The sequence below is a fragment of the Delphinus delphis genome, chromosome 15 (genome assembly GCF_949987515.2).
Source record: "Delphinus delphis chromosome 15, mDelDel1.2, whole genome shotgun sequence".
In the NCBI taxonomy this organism is placed as follows: domain Eukaryota; kingdom Metazoa; phylum Chordata; class Mammalia; order Artiodactyla; family Delphinidae; genus Delphinus; species Delphinus delphis.
This window is the reverse complement of record NC_082697.1, coordinates 66,145,361-66,167,222: the sequence shown is the minus strand read 5'-3', so window position 1 is coordinate 66,167,222 and position 21,862 is coordinate 66,145,361. Positions and strand designations below refer to the sequence as shown.

General features: G+C 42.2%; 1 protein-coding gene across 1 annotated transcript in view; it reads left to right on the top strand.

Moving 5' to 3' along the window:
- Positions 1–21,862, top strand: part of DNAH3 (dynein axonemal heavy chain 3) — a 188,767-nt gene that overhangs the window by 81,527 nt on the left and 85,378 nt on the right. The window contains exons 25-36 of the mRNA XM_060033062.1: positions 1,127–1,219; positions 3,070–3,180; positions 6,549–6,663; positions 8,635–8,833; positions 10,081–10,189; positions 10,418–10,531; positions 11,296–11,472; positions 13,534–13,625; positions 15,410–15,629; positions 16,219–16,353; positions 19,237–19,348; positions 20,969–21,210. Of these exons, the coding sequence (XP_059889045.1) occupies positions 1,127–1,219; positions 3,070–3,180; positions 6,549–6,663; positions 8,635–8,833; positions 10,081–10,189; positions 10,418–10,531; positions 11,296–11,472; positions 13,534–13,625; positions 15,410–15,629; positions 16,219–16,353; positions 19,237–19,348; positions 20,969–21,210 (1,719 nt within the window). The remainder of the gene's footprint in view (positions 1–1,126; positions 1,220–3,069; positions 3,181–6,548; positions 6,664–8,634; positions 8,834–10,080; positions 10,190–10,417; positions 10,532–11,295; positions 11,473–13,533; positions 13,626–15,409; positions 15,630–16,218; positions 16,354–19,236; positions 19,349–20,968; positions 21,211–21,862) is intronic.

The window sequence follows — 21,862 nt, the reverse complement described above, 5'->3', positions numbered from 1 at the left end:
AATAGACAAGTACTCTTGCCTTGCCGTTTTTGCCACCCACACATTTAAGTTGCAGCAACCAGGGATCATACCTTAAAACCAGACACCAGCTAGCTCACGAGCACCTGAGGTCAGCAGGTACAGTTGCCTGAGATTCTAACACTGAATAATATGCTGCACATTCAAATTACCTGTAGAGCTTTAAAAAAATCCAAATGCCCTGCTTGCATCCCATACCAATTAAATCAGAATGTCTGGGAGTGGGAGTCAGGCATCCATAATTTTTAAAGATCTCCAGATGATTCCAGTGCACAGCAAAGTTTGGGGACCACTGGAATAATGCAAGAATTAGAACTGTTCAATTAGAAATGAGCAACTTATTTTATGAACTTGTCAACTAAAAAAAAAATGCACAACCTAAACGTTAAAGGTGTGTTTTGTTCAGCGGACATTCTTAGGACTTGAAGCTGGAGAGGCAGCATCTCAAGTAACCCTGAGAAAACGGCTTGGAGGAGGCAAGGAGGGGAGATATATAGGAGTTTTGCAACAAAGGGCAGGTAGTCCGAACTTCAAAAGATTATTGTTAATTAAAGAAAACCAGATATCTCAAGTTAAGGAATTTAGTGCGTTTCTATGGATGGGAAAATGCAGAAGTCTAGGCTCACTGAAATCATTCCTTTGATATGCGCGTCAGCTGTCTGGGGCCAGCATCCTGTGTTCTCTCATCCTGAGTTCCCTCAGGGCTCACCAGCTCACTTTGGGAGGTGGCGGCTGCAGTCACTGATGGCTGCAGCATCTTTTGATCACTGATATGGCAGAGGCAATGTTTTATTTCTCAAACTGAAGTGTAAATGTGTCATTTGTCTCCTGAGAGAGACATAAATAACTTTATTTACAGTTGTCTTCCAGAAAATGATATGAAAGAAGTGCATGTTAAAAACTCCCTATTGCCCCTTTTTTGAGACATACACTTCTTAGAATACAGTAAATAAGTGTAAAACCAATAGTTAAAGAATACTGGCTTAAAGGTGTGCAAACCTTTGGCCTCCCTCCAGCTCTGTCCAGAGAGAAAGCTGGCTTCTGCCCATGGTCCCTCCCTCCAGGCTTGGCTAACTGTTACTGCCTCTCTGTCTGTCTCAACCCACAGGGCATGGTGGAAAGATGGCTCCAGCAGGTGGAACAGATGATGCTTGCCAGTATGAAGGAAGTTATTAGACTTGGGATTGAAGCATATGTCCAGGTAAATGAAAATTGGGGTACACATGCCAGGGTGTTGGTACACCAACAAGAACTTTGGGGACAAGGTTAAATGGAAGCCTGTCTTCTGCTAAAACCCACCCCTCTCCTGCTGAGTAACACCTGACCCCTCTGTGCCTCTTTCTCCTTTCCCTGTAAATCCTGGGGCAGTCTATGTATTTCTGAATATAAAATGTTCGCAGTTAGAAGCAGCAGACACTAGCATAGCCTGTGAGCCAGAACCCTTTGTTTGCTGTGGGGCAGTCCTTTCTGTGAAAATAATTGATGGCAAGCGGTTTATTTAGAGCCCCTCCCCAATTAAGCATCCCCTCCCCCAGGCTTTTTTAACATTACACATGCCCTGAAGGGCACAACTCATTAAGCTCCCAAAGCTTTAGGTGACCTGTGTAACAGAAGGCCTAAGGGAAAAGAACCTGTTGCAATTACTCTTTAGCCAGCTCCCAGCAAGGTTAATGTTGGCAGACTAGATATTTAGTCTCCTCTACTTTAGGTGCTCCTCACTTTGGGGCCCCCACCCCTATCCCCAGGACTTTTTCCATCAAAAAAAGGGGTATTCAATTAACACCTTCCCACTAAGTACCAAGGACTGACCCTGCTGCCCCTCTCAGTAGTATTTGCCTTGTAAATGAAAGACCAGTCCTTTGTCCCATGACATATTACAAATCAAAAATTAAGTTAAAGAAAAACGGCTACCTGTATGAAGTTATTTCATGCAATTGCATCTGTAGCCAGACACAGCAAACTTTTTCTGTAAAAGACCAGATAGTAAATGTTTTCAGCTGTGCAGGCAATATACACCAGGCACAACTATTTATCCTTGCCTTTCTAATAGAAAAGCAGCCTTGGATGATGGATTCAGCAGGGGGCGTGGCTGTATTACAGTATAACTTTATTTACAAAAACAGATATGGCCATATTTGTCCCTCAGGCTATAATTTCCCTATCTATAGTTTAAAAAAAGTTAGGGCGGTCATGGCTAAGAAAATCGTGGGGCAGTACTGCAATGTTATGTAGCTATCAAAAGGAGTAGTTATATAAATACCTTCTGAACAACACCTTGATTATAACTATGTAAAATCCCTGGATGGGAGCATTAAAGGAAAAAAAAGAAAGGAGTTGTTGACTGAAAAAAAAATGCACGACATGAGAGTTGTGAGTTAAGTTTTATTTGGGGCAAAATGAGGACTATAGACTGGGAGACAGCATTTCAGATATCTCTCAGAAAATGCTCCAAAGATGTAGGGGGGAAGGTCAGTGTATATGGGATTTTGGTGAAGGGGGAGTACATGCAATCATCACATATTTTTTGCAAAAGGTTGCTGCTGGTCTCGTGAAGGTCGCTGCTAGTCACGAGGAGCAGATGTCACCATGAAGGGTTTTAGTGCTTTCCTAGATACGAGGAGATGCAAGAATTGGGCTCATAAAATGGTTTCCTGAAAATATCTAATTATCTGAAGACCTGTTCTGCCAGTTTTTCCCAGAGCACAGAGTGCCTCATTCCTGATCTCCACCCTGAACTCCTTGCAGGGGGTGTTGAAGGTCAGCAGCTGCAGCAGGTCATAACTTAATCCTTGTAGAGGTAGCTGGCAAGTGACAACTTATAGGCGACAGAGTTAATGAAATTGTTGGTGATGATCCTTTTCTTTTTCATAAAATTCAGGGAGGAAGACATAAATCCATAATCCCAGAAATGTCAAGCCTTGTAGCCTCGGATGTTGGGGATGAATTTTGTTTTTGTTGAGGGGGTAAAATGGTGGTAGTTGTTTTTAGGAAGTCAGTTTAACTCACATAAGATGAACTGACCCTACAATGTGCCCTACTGCACTTTCCCAGGTCCCTCGTAATCACTGGGTCTTGCAGTGGCCTGGCCAGGTGGTTATCTGTGTCTCCTCCATCTTTTGGACCCAGGAGGTTTCCCAAGCCCTGGTTGAAAAGACCCTACCGGTAAGTGAGCCTGTCATGAAGCTTGTAGAGGAGATTTGAGCTTGATTATGATTTGAATGACATATAATTAGAGTAGCCATTTTTCTAAACAAAAAAATAAACAGCCCCATGGTGTCACAGAAGGCAGGGTTCTCTTTGGGACAGAGATTTGGGAATTAGGGCTGTCCTGGAGTTCTGTAGTATAAGAACTCTCACATTTCTTCCCAGACGGAAATTCTAGGCTGCAGTATCCTGTTTCTTCAGCCTTTGCTTCCAATTGTCAACCTGGCAGAATTTCTACCAGCAGAGACTGCTCATCTTCTTCCTGGGCCAAGAAGCCACCTGGTCCTGTTTTCCTCTACTCTTCCTGCACCATATCCCTTCTTACCACCTCCAGTCCAACACTAACCCATCTCCAGCTTTTCCTTCAGCTTTCTCTTGAGACCAAGAATGCTCGGGTCCTGCTTGTCTTCAGATCCGGACACACGTATTTCCAGCTAACTCTGCCACCAATGCCTGTACTTGAGGGTTCAAGACCTGGATGGATTTGAGTTCAAATTCTGACACCTCCAACTGTTAGATATGTGACCATGGTCAAGCTACATAACCTGAACCTCAGTCTCCTTGTCTATAAAATGGAAGGAATTGTAGCACCACACCTTACTACTGTGAAGGGTTAAATGAGATGCTAGTAAATTATTCAGTACTTAGATCCTAGGCTATAAACCCCACAGGGCAGGGGGCATGTCTCCTTGCCTCACTATTATATCTCAGAGGGTTATTGCAGTGTCAAGCACATAGTAGTTGCTCAATAAATATTTTTTGACTGACTACATGGTAACTCCATTCCCAACATTTTTACCATGGTATAGTTTCCCATGATTATCTCATCAGAATTCCTGTTATTCCCCCTATATACAATATGATTGCCTGTGGCTAGAATATATTTTAATTTACTATATTTTGCTTTATACATTAAAATTAGAACATTAGTATTTGACCAAGTTTCACTTTTTACAGATATCTTGTTGATAATTCCTAAAAGATGTGTTGCACTTTACACGTGCAAACTGCTTTCATGTACATCATTTCAAACCTCAGAAACACTAAAAAATTCTGACTTTTGTGACTGTATCTCTGTGCCCCAGTTTTCCTACCTGTAAAAGAGGAGAGTGCTTCCCATCACACACTCAAGCCCTGGAGTACAATGAATGCTGAATGATGTGCCTTGGCATCCTAAAGGTGTTGGTACAGAATTGCTATCCATCCATCCATCTACCCGTTGTTCATTTAACAAATATTTGTTTGACGTTGCAACTGGGACTTTGCTGCTAGGCAAAGGGAATTAGAGGTGAATGAGACAGTCATGGTCCCTGTCCTCACGGATTTACAGTCTAGTGGGGGGAGATAAAAAGGCTCTTTTATAGAACTATGATACTGAAAGTACAGGGATCCAGAAAGCATGGGAAGGAAGGAGAAAAGAGAGGGGAAGATTTCCCAGAAAAACAGTGTCTAAGAGGAGACATAAAATATGAATAGGGACAAGAGAAAGCACTCCCGAGAGAAAGAGAGAGAGAGAGAGAGAGAGAGAGGAGAGAGAGGAGAGAGAGACCAGAATGTGCAAAAGTCTGACGATGAAAAGTACGGTGCATTCCAGCAACTGAAGGCAGTTTGGTCCAGAATTGCTGTGGAATGCATGTGGTTAAGAGAGATGCAGGGGGCAGTTCCATCACCAGCGGCTTTACAGACACGCCGAGGGTGATGGGGGCACATCAAAAAGGCTTTTTTTTTGCTATGTACTACGGATATTATAATTAATAACAACCACCACTATTTACTGGGTGCTTTATTCACACCAGACATTGTGCCAAGTGCTTTACATACACTATCTTACTTAATCCTCAAAACCACTTGAAGAATAGCTATAATTATTGGGATTTGACAGATCAGGAGACTGAGACTCAGAGGGTTAAAATCATTTGCCAAAGAAGACCATAACAGGAAAGTGGGGAAAATGAGGTGAGCCTAGGGTGGTCTCACTTATTTTTAATTCTTTTTTTTTTTTTTTCAGTTTTTATTTATTTATTTATTTATTTATTTTTGGCTGTGTTGGGTCTTTGTTGCTGCGTGTGGGCTTTCTCTAGTTGCGGTGAGCAGAGTCTACTCTTCGTTGGAGTGCGGGGACTTTTGTGGTGGCTTCTCTTATTGCGGAGCACGGGCTCTAGGCACATGGGCTCAGTAGTTGTGGCTCGCAGGCTCTAGAGCGCAGGCTCAGTAGCTGTGGCGCACAGGCTTAGTTGCTCTGTGGCATGTGGGATCTTCCCAGACCAGGGCTCAAACCTGTGTACCCTACGTTGGCAGGCGGATTCTTAACCACTGCACCACCAGGGAAGTCCCATTTTTAATTCATTTTTATTGTTTAACTCTTTATTTTGAAATAATGTCAGACCTGCAAATAACATTGCAAAAATAATACAAAGAATTCCCATACACTCTTCATCCAGATTCCCCACATATTAACATCTTACATAACCACAGTACAATTATCCAAATCAGGAAATCAACATTGATACAATATTATTATCTATTCTATAAACCTTTTATACTCATCCTGGTTCAGGATCCAATCCAGGATTACATGTTTACATGCATTTAGTTTTCATATCTCCTTTGTCTATTTTAATCTGAGTTTCAGGTATTTTGTTAATTCTGGTTTACTACCTAATTTATATATAGTAAAATTCACCCTTTTTAGTGTGCATTTCTTTCTTTTTTTGCGGTACGCGGGCCTCTCACTCTTGTGGCCTCTCCCGTTGCGGAGCACAGGCTCCGGACGCGCAGGCTCAGCGGCCATGGCTCACGGGCCCAGCCGCTCCGCGGCATGTGGGATCTTCCCAGACCGGGGCACAAACCCGTGTCCCCTGCATCGGCAGGTGGCCTCTCAACCACTGCGCCACCAGGGAAGCCGTTTAGTGTGCATCTCTGAATTTTGACAAGCACATACAGTCGTGTAACCACCATCACAGTCAAGACATAGTTCCAAACACCCTAAAATTTTCCTCATACCCTTTGTAGTCAACCCTTTCCCCTGTTCTCAGCCTCTGACAACTACCATTTTGTTTTCTGTCCCTATAGTTTTGTCTTTTCCACAATATTATAAAATGGAATCATATAGTATCTAGGCTTTCAAATCTGAATTCTTTCAGTTAGCGTAATGCATTTGAAATTTGTCTCAATGTTAATGACTAGGGGTGAGGGAAAGGGAGCTTGAGGGATGACATCCAGGAGTCTGGTTTGGACCATGGGGTTGTGGATGGTGTCATTCCAGAAAAGAGATTACCAGAAGAGAATCCAGTTTAACCCATTGTTCCATCTTACTCCCCTGCTAGGATTTTCTGAAAAAGAGCAATGATCAGATTGCACAGATTGTCCAGCTGGTGCGAGGAAAACTGAGCAGTGGGGCTCGACTCACCCTTGGGGCCCTCACAGTCATTGATGTCCACGGTAAGCAAGGAGGTTTCCCTCGCATTACTGACTGTCCAGTAAGAGCTGCCAGGCTTGCCTCTCTCCCTTCTGGATGGAATGACTCAGGTCCCTTTTCTCATTAGGAAGAAGCTTCTCCAACTGAAAGTAAGTGAGGGGGTAAGGAGAGGAGTCAGTGCTTCTGTGTATCTCCATCTTATGTTTTCCCCTCCCATCCCCAACGTTTCTGAGACTTACCAACTCGGATCGATTTCCCTGTACTGATCTTAATGAACATTTTTGAATACTTACTTGGTGCCAAGCTTTGTGCTAAGTGCTTTATATACATTGTCTTGTTTTCATACACATTTCACAGATTAAGAGCCTGAGGTTTATAGAGGCAAATAACTTGCTGAGAGGCACACAGCTAGTAAGTAGCAGAGATGCTTTTGTAATTTGAACTTATGTCTGATTCCAAACCCAGAGACTGGAAATGGGCAGTGATGCAGGGAGGGAATGGGTAAGAGAGGATGCCTTCCAGCTCTTCCTAGAAAAGAGAGAGAGAGAGAGAAGGAGAGAAGGAGGAAAGGAGGAAGAAGAACCAGGGTCTTTATGTAGAGCAAACAACCCCCACACCGTCACGCCCTCATCACCAAGGAAACTAGGGCTGGACCAAACTTGTTGCCTGGGAACAGTGTCTCTTTTGCTTACATACCCAACTTCCTACTGGCAGTTCATGCATCTCACTCTCTGTGAGGCTGATGCTCATTTCTTTTTTGGCCACACGGCTTGTGGGACCTCAGTTCCCTGACCAGGGATTGAACCTGGGCCACGGGAGTGAAAGCCTGGAATCCTAACCACTAGGCCACCAGGGAACTCCCTGATGCTCATTTCAATCCCTGATGCTCATTTCAATCTGATTTCATTTGGATAGACTAGCATAAAATCCGGAGGAGACAAGGCAGAAGGTGATCTTCATCTGGCTACGTATTTAACTGGTAGGAGTAACAAGTGCAAGCATGGTTACTGCCCAGGATACCTCAGAGTGGTTGGGTTTACACACACACACACACACACACACACACACACACACACATTCATGCACAAACACATGAACATGCACTGCATAGGGAAGGTATCCACAACGAAGTGCCTTGAGATTCACCTTCCTGGATCTCTCACACATACCCTGCTCCTGCCACCACTCTCTGGGTTCTCCCAGGAATCTGGTGTGGAATTAAATTCCTTGGGGTGAATGGAAGAGCTGTTGGTGTAATCTTCTGCAAGGACTCTTCTCTGTAGGGTTTTGGATTTTACTGTAATAAAGATTTCTCTCACAGAGAGGCAGTAGACTTACAGAAGTGTCCCTTTGCAAAGTTATATTTCTGAAATCCTGATTTCAAGCTGCTCTACTAGTTCTAAGATCACAATAGCACTTGCCCTGTGAGTTACCTAAAAAATAATGAATGATTCTCATAAACTTACGCCCATTCATCAACTTCAGGGCTCCCATCACTGTGAGAAAAGTAAATTAGGCTCACAATCCCATGACAGAAAGGAGAAAACCTAGAAATGTATCTCCTAGTTAGTTTCTCAGACACCCCCCTTCATGGAAAGAATACATCTAACAAGGATTCATGGGACCCCTGCCCTTGCTAACTGTATCAGGCAAGGCAGATGGTGTTCTCAAGAGGCCTGGAACAGGGCCAAAAGGGTCACACTGGGGATAAGATAGCATTTGGGGCAACTACATATTGCAAACCCCTCTGGTTCAGCCTCCCAAGAGTTTGGGAATGATAACAGTAGCTAATACTATAAATTTATATAATACATAAATACAGATGTTGCTTGAAGTTTGGGGATGGGCGAGGAGGATAGTTGAGCCTAAAATTGTCGAGATAGTGAGGGGTGGCCTTGATGACATCCTCAGTTAGACCCTTCTGAGGAATCCATGAAGACGGGAGGATGCTGATGGCTCTGCAAGTGTGTGTTTCCACGTCTGTGTCCCCACAGCTCGTGATGTGGTCGCCAAGTTATCTGAAGACAGTGTCTGTGACCTGAATGATTTCCAGTGGATCTCCCAACTGCGCTACTACTGGGATGCCAAGGATGTACAGGTGAAGATGATCACTACAGAAGCCTTATACGGCTATGAGTACCTGGGAAACTCCTCCCGGCTGGTGATTACGCCCCTCACTGACCGCTGCTACAGGTAAACTCTGAAGGGTGAATAGAGAATTCCAAAAGGAAAACCTGGGGAAGAAGGTTAGAGCATCTTGAGTTTGTTACCTTCACCGTCTATATTTTAGTTTCTCAGATTTTAGAATTTTTCCCTTCATCACCATGGTCCCACAGATGGGCATGGAAACTGGGCCTTAGGCCAGAAATGAGAACCCAGTAGGAGTCCTAATCTAATGTAAATTAATGTGTTCAAACCAACAATTAGCACGTTGTTGTCTCTCCTTGAAAATGGCACAGTGCTTAAGTAGAAAGGTCTCCAGTGGCAGGGATCAAGATGGTGCCTGGAGATCCCATGGCCAGAGATAAAAAAGGGGCCAGGTAAAGGACCCAGGCAAGGAGTCTCGGAGCTCTGCCACCCAGTCTGATGAAGAGGTATGGCCATTCTGTGCTCAGCAGAGTGCTTTGCCACTTTGCTTGGAATTTATAACTTTAGAAATCTGGACTTTGTGAACTTGTCAATTTTGTGATGTTTAGATTTTTCTTTGATTTTATACATTCCTTAGAGTAGAATTTTTTTAATTATAAAAATAGTACTTGAGTATTTTTTAAATTTCAGAGTCCTCAGTCACGTGTTTTCTATGTTCTATGATTTCTGTTCTTCATTCATTTATCTATTCCACTCATTGTTCAACAACCATTTCTTGAACTTTCCTGTGCATGATGTATGACCTCCAGGAACCCTCAACTTAATGGGGTGGGGGAGAGACACACCCTCAGGTGATAACAAGAAAGTGTGTTAACTGAAATTATAGAGGCTCATACAAGGGGCTGTGGAACCACAGTTCACACATCATTCATTTCTAGCATTTATCTTGTGCCTGCCATATGGAACTGAATCAAATATGGGTCCTGAACTCAAGAGTTCATAACCTAGTGGGAGAAATATATTTATTTTCCATCATTCCATTGGCATTGGTGATCTTTGGAATGTGGAGTTTATGAGGATTTTTTACTTTTCTTTGATTCATTTAGTAAGTATATATTCATTTATCCATTCAATCCTTCATTCAAACAAATGCTTATAGGTGTCACCCATGTACCAGGCACCGAGGTTACAACACTGAGTAAAATAGAACTTTTTACAATGATGATGTATTGCTCATATAATCAGGGAAAAATATTTAATTACTTGTCTGAGTCAAAACAAAATAAACCAAAAGCAAATTTCTTTCCTGTGCCTTAGGACTTGGCACTGAGTTCGCATTCTCTTCTCCTTAGGACACTGATGGGGGCTTTGAAGCTGAACCTTGGAGGAGCCCCAGAGGGTCCAGCTGGGACAGGCAAGACAGAAACCACCAAAGATCTAGCCAGAGCTTTGGCCAAGCAGGTAGGGAAATGCTGTCCATCCGCACACTCTTTTTCCCAACCCTCTGTGGACCCCTGTCCAGGGGAATTGGCATGAAGTTCAAGATGGCTCAGAGTAACAGGCAGAGTGGGGCTCCACCTCCTTCAGTGAAACAGGAAGAGGGGAGCCCCACCTCTGTTTCATGGTGCAGGGTGGTTCAGATGGGAGGAAACCCATCCTGAACGGTGCCCACATCCTCCCTCTCTCTAGTGTGTGGTCTTCAACTGCTCAGATGGTCTAGATTACAAAGCCATGGGGAAGTTCTTCAAAGGGCTGGCCCAGGCTGGAGCATGGGCCTGCTTTGATGAGTTCAACAGGATTGAGGTAACTCTGCTACTGGGCTACTGAATGGAGGGTTTGGACATGCAGGGACTTTTTTCTGGGCTCTCAGTTCCTCAGTGACAGGGACTTATGTCTCCTCTAAGGCCCTTTGCACAGAGTAAGTACTCAATGAACCAAACAAAAACAGCCCCAAGGAGACAAAATGCATATTTTATACACATAAACATTCTCACCAAATTGATTCCCTCACTCGCTCATTCAAAAATTTATTGAGCAGCTGCTCTATGTCAGATACTCTGCATGTGTGCATGATACAAAGATGAGCAAAAAATGGTTTTGCCCTCTAGACTGTTACAGTCTAGCAAAGGGACATAAAAATTAAACGATACAAATAGAATATGAGAGAAGTCTATAGCAGTGGTACAGAGGAGTCATCACAAAAGAGGGGGTGGTTAATTCTATTTGGGTAGGGAATCGAGATTAGGAAATGTAAACATGCAACTTGAACCAATAAACACATACTGTGGGTGAAGCATTATGCTAGGTGCTGGAACAAAGGTAAGACAAAGATAAGATACTCTGGAAACTACTCACACACACACACATGTGCACATGTATGCATGCATATACACACCAATTTTCCTTTCCTTTACCAAAACCCTAAATCGTGCTCCTAATTTTGAATGTGAAGGTCTTATTCTCAGGTGATGGGGTTCTTTCTTTGCTAAGTGAAGGGTACTTTGGCACAGTGGGGTTGGTGGCTGTCAGAAGCAGGAGCTCAAATCAACCAGCCATTCTCACTCCAGGTAGAAGTGCTCTCTGTGGTAGCTCAGCAGATTCTCAGCATTCAACAAGCCATTATCCGGAAGCTAAAGACGTTCATCTTTGAAGGCACTGAGCTCTCTCTGAACCCAACCTGTGCTGTCTTCATCACCATGAACCCTGGGTATGCTGGCAGGGCTGAGCTGCCAGATAACCTCAAGGTAAATACTGAGTGCGTAACTACTGGGTGTACTTTATGGTATAGAAACCTTCGGAAGTACCCGAGGGTCTCACAGAGAAGCCAAATGATGGGACCTGTTGACATTTTTCAGCTGTGAGAAGTAAAGACGTTACTTGGCTTCAGAACTCCACCATCTCCCCAACTAGGTCTCATGAGATGGGAGGAAATATATACATAGTAACCAATGGCAAAGAGGCAACAATGATCACTGGAAGAAGTATCACTATTTCTGTTGTCTACAGGGGTCAGACAGTTAATATAAATGAGAAAAGCCAGCTGGGCCTGGTAGGGACTCTGACAAATGCCCCATCTAGAGGCAGCAGCCCCTACTTAGCCCCAGCCTACTGTTGCCAAGCAGGAATTGTCAGATCTTCTCATTTTTCAGGAAAAGCCAGAAATTTGGATTTTTACATGAAATCTTATTTTTAGATCCTGTCTCAATGCAAAAAAAAAAAAAAAAAAAATCACTGTAGGCCAAATAAAACAGATCTGCTTATAAGAGAGCATCAAAGTTCAACACAGAGAACGCTGGTAGACCAAGACTAGAGCACGTGGAGCTAAGCTGGTTAGACCTAAGTGGTGTCCACACCAAAGCAGGCTGTTCCAACCAGCTAGAGAGAGAACAAGAGAGCTTGTATGTCCCTAGTACCTACTGCTGAGCTGGCCTGAGCTACAGCTGTGGCAATAAGCATTGGCCCTGCTGCTAGTGGGAGGAGGCAAGTGCCTCTGAAGGGGGAGAGAGAGAATTCCAACCAGGCCATCTTAAGGGAACAGGCACTAGATGACCTTAGCATGCTGCTCTCATGGAAGGAAAAACCACAAAGTGCAAGATGAATGGGTCTTCACCTGTGGGAAGAGCACCTAGCACCCCAACTGCATGAAAAGAGCAACCAGAGGGAAAATTCTAGGCCTGCTTCTTTATGGATTTCCTCTCAAGTTATTGCTCCATTCCCTTGCGTGAAAGACGTAAGAGAGACCTGGACAAAACCGACATTCGCTGACTTTAGTACATGATGCTCCAGCTGCTAGAAGCACATTCTGATTCGTTCCCTGGAATCTAATTCAGACAAGCCACTCCTCCTCCTCCTTGGGAATGGAAAAGAAGTCAGAGAGATCCCTAAGGGTGACTCTTCCTCTCTAGGTCAGCATAGGCCAGGGACACCAAAGTAGAATTTGGACCCACATTTCTCGTTTTAGAGTGCCCAGTTGACGTAACTCCCCCCTGCACCCCCTCCCAGCCAACAACCACGTTAGATCTGCACAAACAACTTTCATGAGACAGTGTGGCATAGTAGAAGGTACCCAGGGTTGGTGTCAGGAAGCCTGGGTTCTAGCCCTGGCTCTACCTCTAACTGCATGACTTGGGCAAGTCACTTCTCCTCTAAGATCTAAGATATTAGATCCAAGATACTAGAAACAATAGCTGATGTTTATTGAGCCCTCACTATGTGCCACACACCTTTTTAAGCACTTCACTTACATAGGATCATTTGTTCTCATGAGAACTATGAAGAGGACACAGTTGTTAGTACAGTTTGAGATGAAGGACCTGAGGTCTAGAGGGGTTGCATAACTTATCCACAGTTAGTAGCTAGCAGAGCAAGGACCCAAATCAAGATTTGTCTGACTTCAGGATTCTCCTGATACATTATTATCCTGCATCCCTGAATGACTTCTACTGTCTACACTGAACACCGGAAAGCTCCAATAGTTGAATGATGCTCATTTGGCATAGGAGGATGAGGTGTTGCCAGGATACCAGCACCTAAGGCCTTCCACACAACCACTGAGGGACCCAATGTGACACATGTACCTGGACAAGGCTAGTGGGGAGGTTCATGGAGCAGTGGATCTGTCCAGTAAAGACAGTCCTTTTGCACTGATTTGTCCTCCAGCCCTCCTTTCCTTGATTGTCACTGGGTGGTCTGAATGATCATGTTACTTCTCTTTGCCTCTGTAGATGTACCTTCCCCCATTTTCACCTTATGTGTTTAGGTTCTTTACATGAAATCTTATTTTTAGAGGGCTGTTTCTTTTCCAGGCCTTGTTTCGGACAGTGGCCATGATGGTGCCAGATTATGCCCTCATTGGAGAAATCTCCCTCTACTCTATGGGGTTTCTAGACTCCAGAAGGTATGTTATATTGGCTTTCTAGTGGGTTCTAAAGAAAGAGTGACAGAGTGACTTTTTGTGGGGTGGATTCAAGGTAAATTGTCCATTGGAAAAAAAAAGAGAGAAACTTGAGAAACTGCTTTTACTCACAAGTTGATCTGAAAGCACATAGCCCTGGTCTTGGTTCTGACCCCATCCCTGACTAGGAAATGGCTCAGATTACCAAGAAAGGGCCTCCACTCTCTTTGTATATACCTGGAGTTCTTCTAAGGAAGAATCGCTCATCTATTCTCTACCCTTCACTCTAACACACACACACACACACACTCCTAAATGACTTAAGGCAAGACTGAAAAACATGAAGTTATTCCAAGATTGAAGAGGAAAAATTAATATAATTTAGAATTAACATTGTTATCAATATAATATTTATTTACTCAAATCAACTTGGTTATCTCTCATTCAAGTATTACCCAGTTTTCTAAGACGGAGACATACACAAGCATCAGTGTCTTTATCACATGCACCCAGAGTTGTGAATATTTATTGTAAGATGCCTTTTATTGATCTATTTCAAATTTTACATTTGTCTTTTTACATTGTCTTGCCCATAATCAATTGATTTTTTGTTACTGCAGTTATCTCCACAGGCCCACAGTGTCTTGGTGGCCTGGAGGTCCTGCTGTTAATGCAAAAGGGGCTGCAGATATTCTCGACAGAATGTGCCGTCCCTCCTAGGCTAAGAGGCTGCCTCAGTCATAAGAGGCTTATTTTTTCTATAGGACACTTGGGTTACATTGATTTGCCTGTTCAATTCATTTATTTATTCAATTGGCAAACCACCTACCTTATGCCCAGCCCTGTGCCAGGTGCTGATGAGCAACACAGTCTTTGCTTTTAAAGTAAATCAGTCTTGTTAGAGAGGAGCCCTGCAAGGGGAATGTGCATAAGTACATTAGTTAGGGTAAACCTGACCTCCAAATTCCAATGGGCTAGCATAGCAAAAGTTTATTTTTCACTCCCTAGAAATCTAAAATGGGTGTTTGTGATCAGAGGAGTTCTTCCCCAGGGACCCAGGTTACTTATATCTCACAGCTACAACACACGAGCATAGAGGATCTTATGGAGGAGGTTTTTATGGACCAGCCCTCAAAGTGGCACACTTCCCTTTCATTCATATGCCACTGACTAGGACTCAGTGATGCGGCCACCCGTAACTGTGTGGGAGGCTAGGAAATGTGGTTCCCCCCCGTGTGCCCAGGAAAAATAAGATATGGCAGTGCACATGAGCATACATGTATTGTGTGCTGAGTATATTAAATTTTGAATTGGTTTTCTTGAATTAAAAAAGTAAAACATGGATATTGAAAAAAATTGTAATGTTACAGAAATGCAAAAATGAGTGTCCCCTTTGTGACCCTTAGTCCTCCTCTTTAGGCATTAACATTGTTAATCGTTTGACGTAATCTTCCCGTGTGTGTGTGTGTGTGTGTGTGTGTGTGTGTGTGGTGTACACATTCATATATACAGATAAAAGTATAGACACATGTAGCTTCTTGTACAGTATATGTTATACATATGTATGTGCTTGCTGTTTTTCATCCTGCCTTTGAAAGAAAGTCACAGTGCTTCCTTAGCTCATTATGGTAACTCTGTGAAGAGGCCTTCAAACGATAGGGTTTCTCCATCAAGTTCGTGGGCAGGCCTGGCTTCTGCAGGGACAGGGCACAAGCATGTTGGGAATGTCTGCTGAGCAGGACATGGTCCTCTCTAGAGGGTCTGCAGACATGTCTTTGCTCTCCCAGTCTTGCCCAGAAGATTGTTGCAACCTACCGCCTGTGTTCAGAGCAACTTTCCTCCCAGCATCACTATGACTATGGCATGCGTGCTGTCAAGTCTGTGCTCACTGCCGCTGGCAACCTGAAGCTGAAGTATCCAGAGGAGAATGAGAGTGTCCTGCTGCTCCGGGCCTTGCTTGATGTCAACCTGGCCAAGTTCTTGGCTCAAGATGTCCCTCTATTTCAGGTATGTAGTGGTTTGGGACCTTGGCTAAGCACTGAGACTCGACATCCAAAGATGAAAAATGTTTTCGGCACGTCTTCCATCTCCTGACACCCCCTCCATTCTCTAGCCAGCATACCTATTGCCAGATACCCTCCCCCAAATGTTAAATAATAATGGTAATAGCAATATCCCTAATTCCTGATTTTAATAAAAACAGTTTCACTGTTAGGATATTTGCTGTTGAGTGTGAGTAATTGTTTATATCAAATGTAATTAGTTTTCTTTTGGAATTATTTTAATGCCTATCTTCCTAACTAGGCTGTAAGCTCTTTAAGACAGAAATCTTGACTGTCTTGTTCATTGCTAGTATAATGACTGAAAGACAGCACAGACTTATTAAATATTTGCTGACTTATAAAATTCTGGGGAAGGAAAATCATGTTTAACAGATATTGTTAGAATTTGTAATTGTAGATAAGTTTCAGTACAGGAAAAATGAGGTTTGGAATTTTCCAAGGATTCCTGCTACCTGTAGATCTCATTTTAGAAAAATGTTGAGGTTATGTATCTGATAATTCATCTTTTTCACATCTTGAATTTTTGTTAACAGGGAATTATATCAGATTTGTTTCCTGGAGTTGTTCTTCCAAAGCCAGACTACGAAGTTTTTATGGAAGTGCTGAATGAGAACATCAAAAAGATGAAACTCCAGCCAGTACCTTGGTTTATTGGAAAAATTATCCAGGTTGATTCCTTGTACCCATGTGGGAATGTACCTGTTTACTGTTTGCTGAGGCCAGGAATTAGAAAGAACTATGGTAGATTGGAACTGAGCTGACAGCAATTGGAGATGCCTGGTTAGAGATGAAGACACTCAACAATCTGTTGTGCCTTCAGTTTTCATTTCCAGGAGCTGACTTTTAAAATCCAATATTTTTCCTATGACCATCTTCCCTGGGGTTTCTTTTTCATCATTTGGGGATGAAACAGAACCTTTCAGGGCATTGGGCTTTGAATTAGTCAAAAACCAACTTTTTTGGTTCCCAGTGACAGATATCCAATTCAAACTCTCTTAGTCAACCAAAGCGAATTTACTCACTTACCTAACTTGGAAAGTACAGAAATATGTTGGTTTCAGGCATAGTGGGATACATGTTTTTAGATAATGTCATTAGGAATCTGCCTGTCCTCATTTCTGGATTCTGCCTCTCTCTGCATGAAAAATTCGTTTTCAGTTGGGCCCCCAGTAGCCTCACACTTAGATTGTCCCATGTTCAAGCCCAGAAGGAAAAAGAGCATCGTTCTTGGAGTGTCCTCAGCAAAAGTCTCAGGATTAGCTTTGAATGGTGCTCATAAAGTCACGTGACCATCCCTGAACCAATTACAGAGATAAGAAGTAGACTATAACCGCCCCACCTCTGCCAGAAGTGGAGGTGGAGTCAGAGCCACCCAAGTCATGTGGACTGGACCATGAAGTGGTGGTTCCTCAGGGAAAATCAGGGTGCTGTTACCAATAGGTGAAAGAACTGTTTCCACAGTCTTGACCCTGGAGAACCTTAGTGAAACCCCGCACTAATTTCAGGGATCCTTCCCTAGGATCACTTTCTATGTAAAACTGACTTAAAGTCATAAGTCGAATAAAATAAGCCCCAAATGCACTTTTTCTACAGAATCACAGGACAGAACTACAAGGGATCTTAAATTCCATCTGCTCCTGGCTCCTTAAGAACACTGGCATCCAAAAAAAAAAAAAAAAAAGAACACTGGCATCCAGAGAGGGAACAGATTTGGACTCACATAAACCTAGTTTCAAATCTCACCCCCATCAGTTTTTTGCTGTGAGATTTTAGGCAAGTTCGTTCACCATTCTGAGCCCTGGTTTCTTCGACTGTAAAATGGAGGGAGTAAAACCTTCCCCACAGAGTAATTTTGAGACAAGAAGTACATAAAATGCTAGATATAGTGCTGATTACCATATCAAAATCAACCTCACCATCTCCACAAACATCAGAAATATCATCATTTCCCAAAATCATATTGTTATTTAGAATTAAAGGTCAAAGTAGGACCCAGGTCTCCAGATTCTGAGATCAGAATAAAAATTTTTAGGAATAAAAATTTTTTCCCAACTATTCATCAAATGTGCTACTCTTGACACAATTCATTTAACTTAATATTGAATCCCAATCTATTCGTTGGGATTTCATAGATGGACTTTTTTAAACTAGGCATGAGCTTTTATTTCCAATATTTTATAATAGAAGATTTAAACATGCAGAAAAATTGAAAGAATTTTACTGAGAATACCCATGTACCCACCACCTAGATTTTATAATTAACATTTTATAATACTTGCTTTATCATTTACCTATCCATCCATCCATCCATCCGTCAACTTATCTTACTTTTTTATGTATTCCAAAGTAATTTACAGACCTACAGATGAACTTTTATATAGTTTAGTACCAGTTTTCCAAAGCAAAATATATGGCGCTAACTTCCCTTTTGTATATTGATACCTTGATTATCCATTTAAAGTTACGTGAGGGGGAAGGTGAGAGGCTATTGAATCATAAGTGCCTTTCTCTCTTTTTTTCTAATGCACAGTCAACTCCATTTATCTTTATTCAATCTGAAATGTCTTTGCAGTCTACTTGAATGTAAACCTTGCTTGATGGTTGGGGATTTTGTTGTTTTGTCCTCTCTGTCTGTAGAACTTAGAACAGTATCTGGCACATAATAGGTGTTTAACAAATATTTGCCGGCTCACTTTTGTCAGTACCTGTACCACCCCCATTGTCCTAATTTACACCCTCTGTATAACTCACTTCCAAGGTGAAAAATAATGCAAACAATCCTTAAAATAAAAAGCTTCACATATTCCCTCTTGCTGAGAGACTCACAGTTTAAAAGGAGAGAGAAAACATTTCACGTTAATATAAATGACCAAAGCATTTGCATTTCAACTGTCATGGACTACTTGTCACAGACAAAACAATTAGAAAATTCAAAAAATGAGCTTCCACTTAGCTGTTGATTCTCAAGGGTAGGGCCTAAAATTACATGGAAGTTCATTTATGTTTTACAGCATCGCCCCTGGCTCAGAAAATACATTTTAATCTATTGAGAGTTCCAATCAAGTCAGAATAGCATTTAGGCCTTGAGAAAGGAAATTTCCAACAGAAATGCAGTTGGCTAAAATGACCATTGTTTCCTTTTCCTCTTTAAAAGCAAGCAGAAATGGTGCAATGAAAAGATTAGTGGCATTGAAGTCAGAGAGCCCCGTGGTCAAATCCTGGTTCCACCACTGATGAGCTTGGGCAAGTTAGTTAGCCTCTCTTGAGCTCAGTGTTCCCACCATTTAAAAGTAGTTAATGATACCTGAGTGGATTAAATGAAATAACTTAGGTAAGTCAGTGCTGCTTAGCACATAGATAGGTGCAGAGCAAATAGTATTTCCCATCCCTTAAATAATCTGAGATGCACACATAGAGTTATTCATCCAAAAGATATTTAAACAATAGATGACAAATAAAGGACTGCAGTCCTTGTTCCTTGTAGACATCTGACTAATTGCAGTTCTGGGAGGTCTGCAATGATTAACTTCTTATATGATGTCTCCTCCCAGATCTACGAGATGATGCTGGTAAGACATGGCTATATGATTGTCGGAGACCCCATGGGTGGCAAGACCTGTGCTTATAAAGTGTTGGCTGCAGCTCTGGGTGATTTACACGAAGGTAAAACTCGTATCCCTGGCTCCCAGGGAGGACAGGAATCCCCACTCAGTTGACTGGCTCCATAGAGATGATGCCAGGCTGTTAACTTTACCATCCCTGATTTGTGACATTAGAGCCAGGAATAGAACATGGCACACAGCGGTCTGCAGGCAGAGAATAAAGAGGGGGAGAGCTTCTAACAGGGGATTTTATGTGCATCACTAAAGCTGGAGGAATTTTCTCAAATGCTGAACAGTGGCTTCTCCAAAGGTTTCCCAATGAGAGGGAAACTCCTGCCACTTGCCTAAACAAAACTGTTCTAAGAGGAGATCATTGCATGGTTTCTTTTCTTTTCCTTTTTTTCTTTCCATCCCTTCTTTCCCTCTCTTTCTTTCCCTCTCCTTTCCTTTTTTTCTCCCTCCCATTCTCCCGCCCTCCCATCCACCCTGCCTCCCTCCTTCCCTCCCTCCTTTCCTTCTTTCCTTCCTTCAACTTAATGTAAAAGATAAGACCTCAGACTCTTGAATGAAACCCAGACCTTGGGCAAATGACTAAACCTCTCTTTGCCTCTGTTTTCCCAGCTGTAAAATGGGATTGTTGTGATAATTAAATGAGATTATGCAGGTAAATAACCTAGCTCAACAAATAAAAGCCATGTTTATTGCCAGAGAAACAGTTTTGAGGTTTTTTCTTTTATAAAGCACAAGGCTGTGGTTTTGAAAAGCAGTGCCTTGCTGTGCCTGTGTTTACAGGATCCCTTCCAGTATGCTTCATTTTAGTATTTTTTTCTAATAACATTGAGTTACTGCTGATTGAGTTACTGTGGAATTTTTGAGTTTTTTGTTTTGGGCACTACCTTGGCCTTAATAAATTGTTATTTAATAACTTGGGCATTTCAAACTTAAGTAATAATTTTGGCATTGAATATAATTTAGGAAACTAAATGAAGAGAAAGGAGGTTACCCCATTGTCTTTGCCTCAGAATTCTGCAGAAATTATTCTTTATTTAGTTCGTGGCTCAGGCACTCCAGTTTTCCCTTACTTTGAAGGATCATGTAAAAGTGTGGTTATTTTCTGTTATTAAATGCATACAATGTGCCATCCATCAGCCTGTGTATTCTGGTTGGGTCCTGGTGCTCCATTTCTCAGGGGACACTTATTGGGCAGCTAAAGAAGAGGTTTCAGGACTAAGCTAGCCCTTCAGATAGACAAAAGGAAAGTAACCATCATTTTCCAGAATCCTTTACCTGTCAGCTGTTTCCGTATCTCAAGTCAAAACCAAGGTTCTAGGGTAGCCAGTTACGTAAAGAGACCTGATTATATGGCATCTCTCTCCTTTACTGCCTGAGTTCTTTTAGGCCCAGGCAGACTTCTTTAGATCTGACTGGCACATGTGACTTGTTTGAAGTGAGCCTCAGAAAACAATATGGTGAGAAACTAATAGCTGTAATAACCTAATAACTTAAGGCTTTGCCTATCCAGTTATCCCAATTTTTATACAGACTGAGTACAAATTTTAAGGACTATCCTTGGATGGCATATTGATAAAAGTTGTTTGGTCTTTTAGATGGCATTATTTCTTGTCCTAATGTTCTGGTGTCACCAGAACTTTTGTAACTTGTGTTGGATCTTCTTGCCCAGCCAACCAGATGGAGGAATTTGCTGTGGAGTATAAGATCATTAACCCCAAGGCTATCACCTTGGGGCAGCTGTATGGGTGCTTTGACCAAGTGAGCCATGAGTGGACAGATGGTGTCCTTGCCAATGCTTTCCGGGAGCAAGCATCTACTTCGTCTGATGACCGCAAGTGGATTATATTTGATGGACCAGTGGATGCTGTTTGGATTGAAAATATGAACACTGTTCTGGATGACAATAAAAAGGTACCTGTCTGATACCACTTTTACATGGGTGTGCAATAAACTCTTTTACTGAAGTTAGTGATTGATCAAAACTATATAACAATGGAATATTACTCTGCCGTAAAAAAAAAACGAAATTGAGTTATTTGTAGTGAGGTGGATGGACCTAGAGTCTGTCATACAGAGTGAAGTAAGTCTGAAAGAGAAAAACAAATACCGTATGCTAACACACATATATGGAATCTAAAAAAAAAAAAAATGGTCATGAAGAACCTAGGGGCAAGATGGGAATAAAGATGCAGACCTATTAGAGAATGGACTTGAGGACATGGGGAGGGGGAAGGGTAAACTGGGACAAAGTGAGAGAGTGGTAGTGTATATATGGACATATATACACTACCAAACGTAAAATAGATAGCTAGTGGGAAGCAGGTGCATAGCACAGGGAGATCAGCTCCGTGCTTTGTGACCACCTAGAAGGGTGGGATAGGGAGGGTGGGAAGGAGGGAGATGCAAGCGGGAAGAGATATGGGGATATATGTATATGTATAACTGATTCACTTTGTTATAAAGCAGAAACTAACACACCATTGTAAAGCAATAATACTCCAATAAAAACGTTAAAAAAAACTATATAATATATACATTTATTACACTAAGAATAAATGCCCCA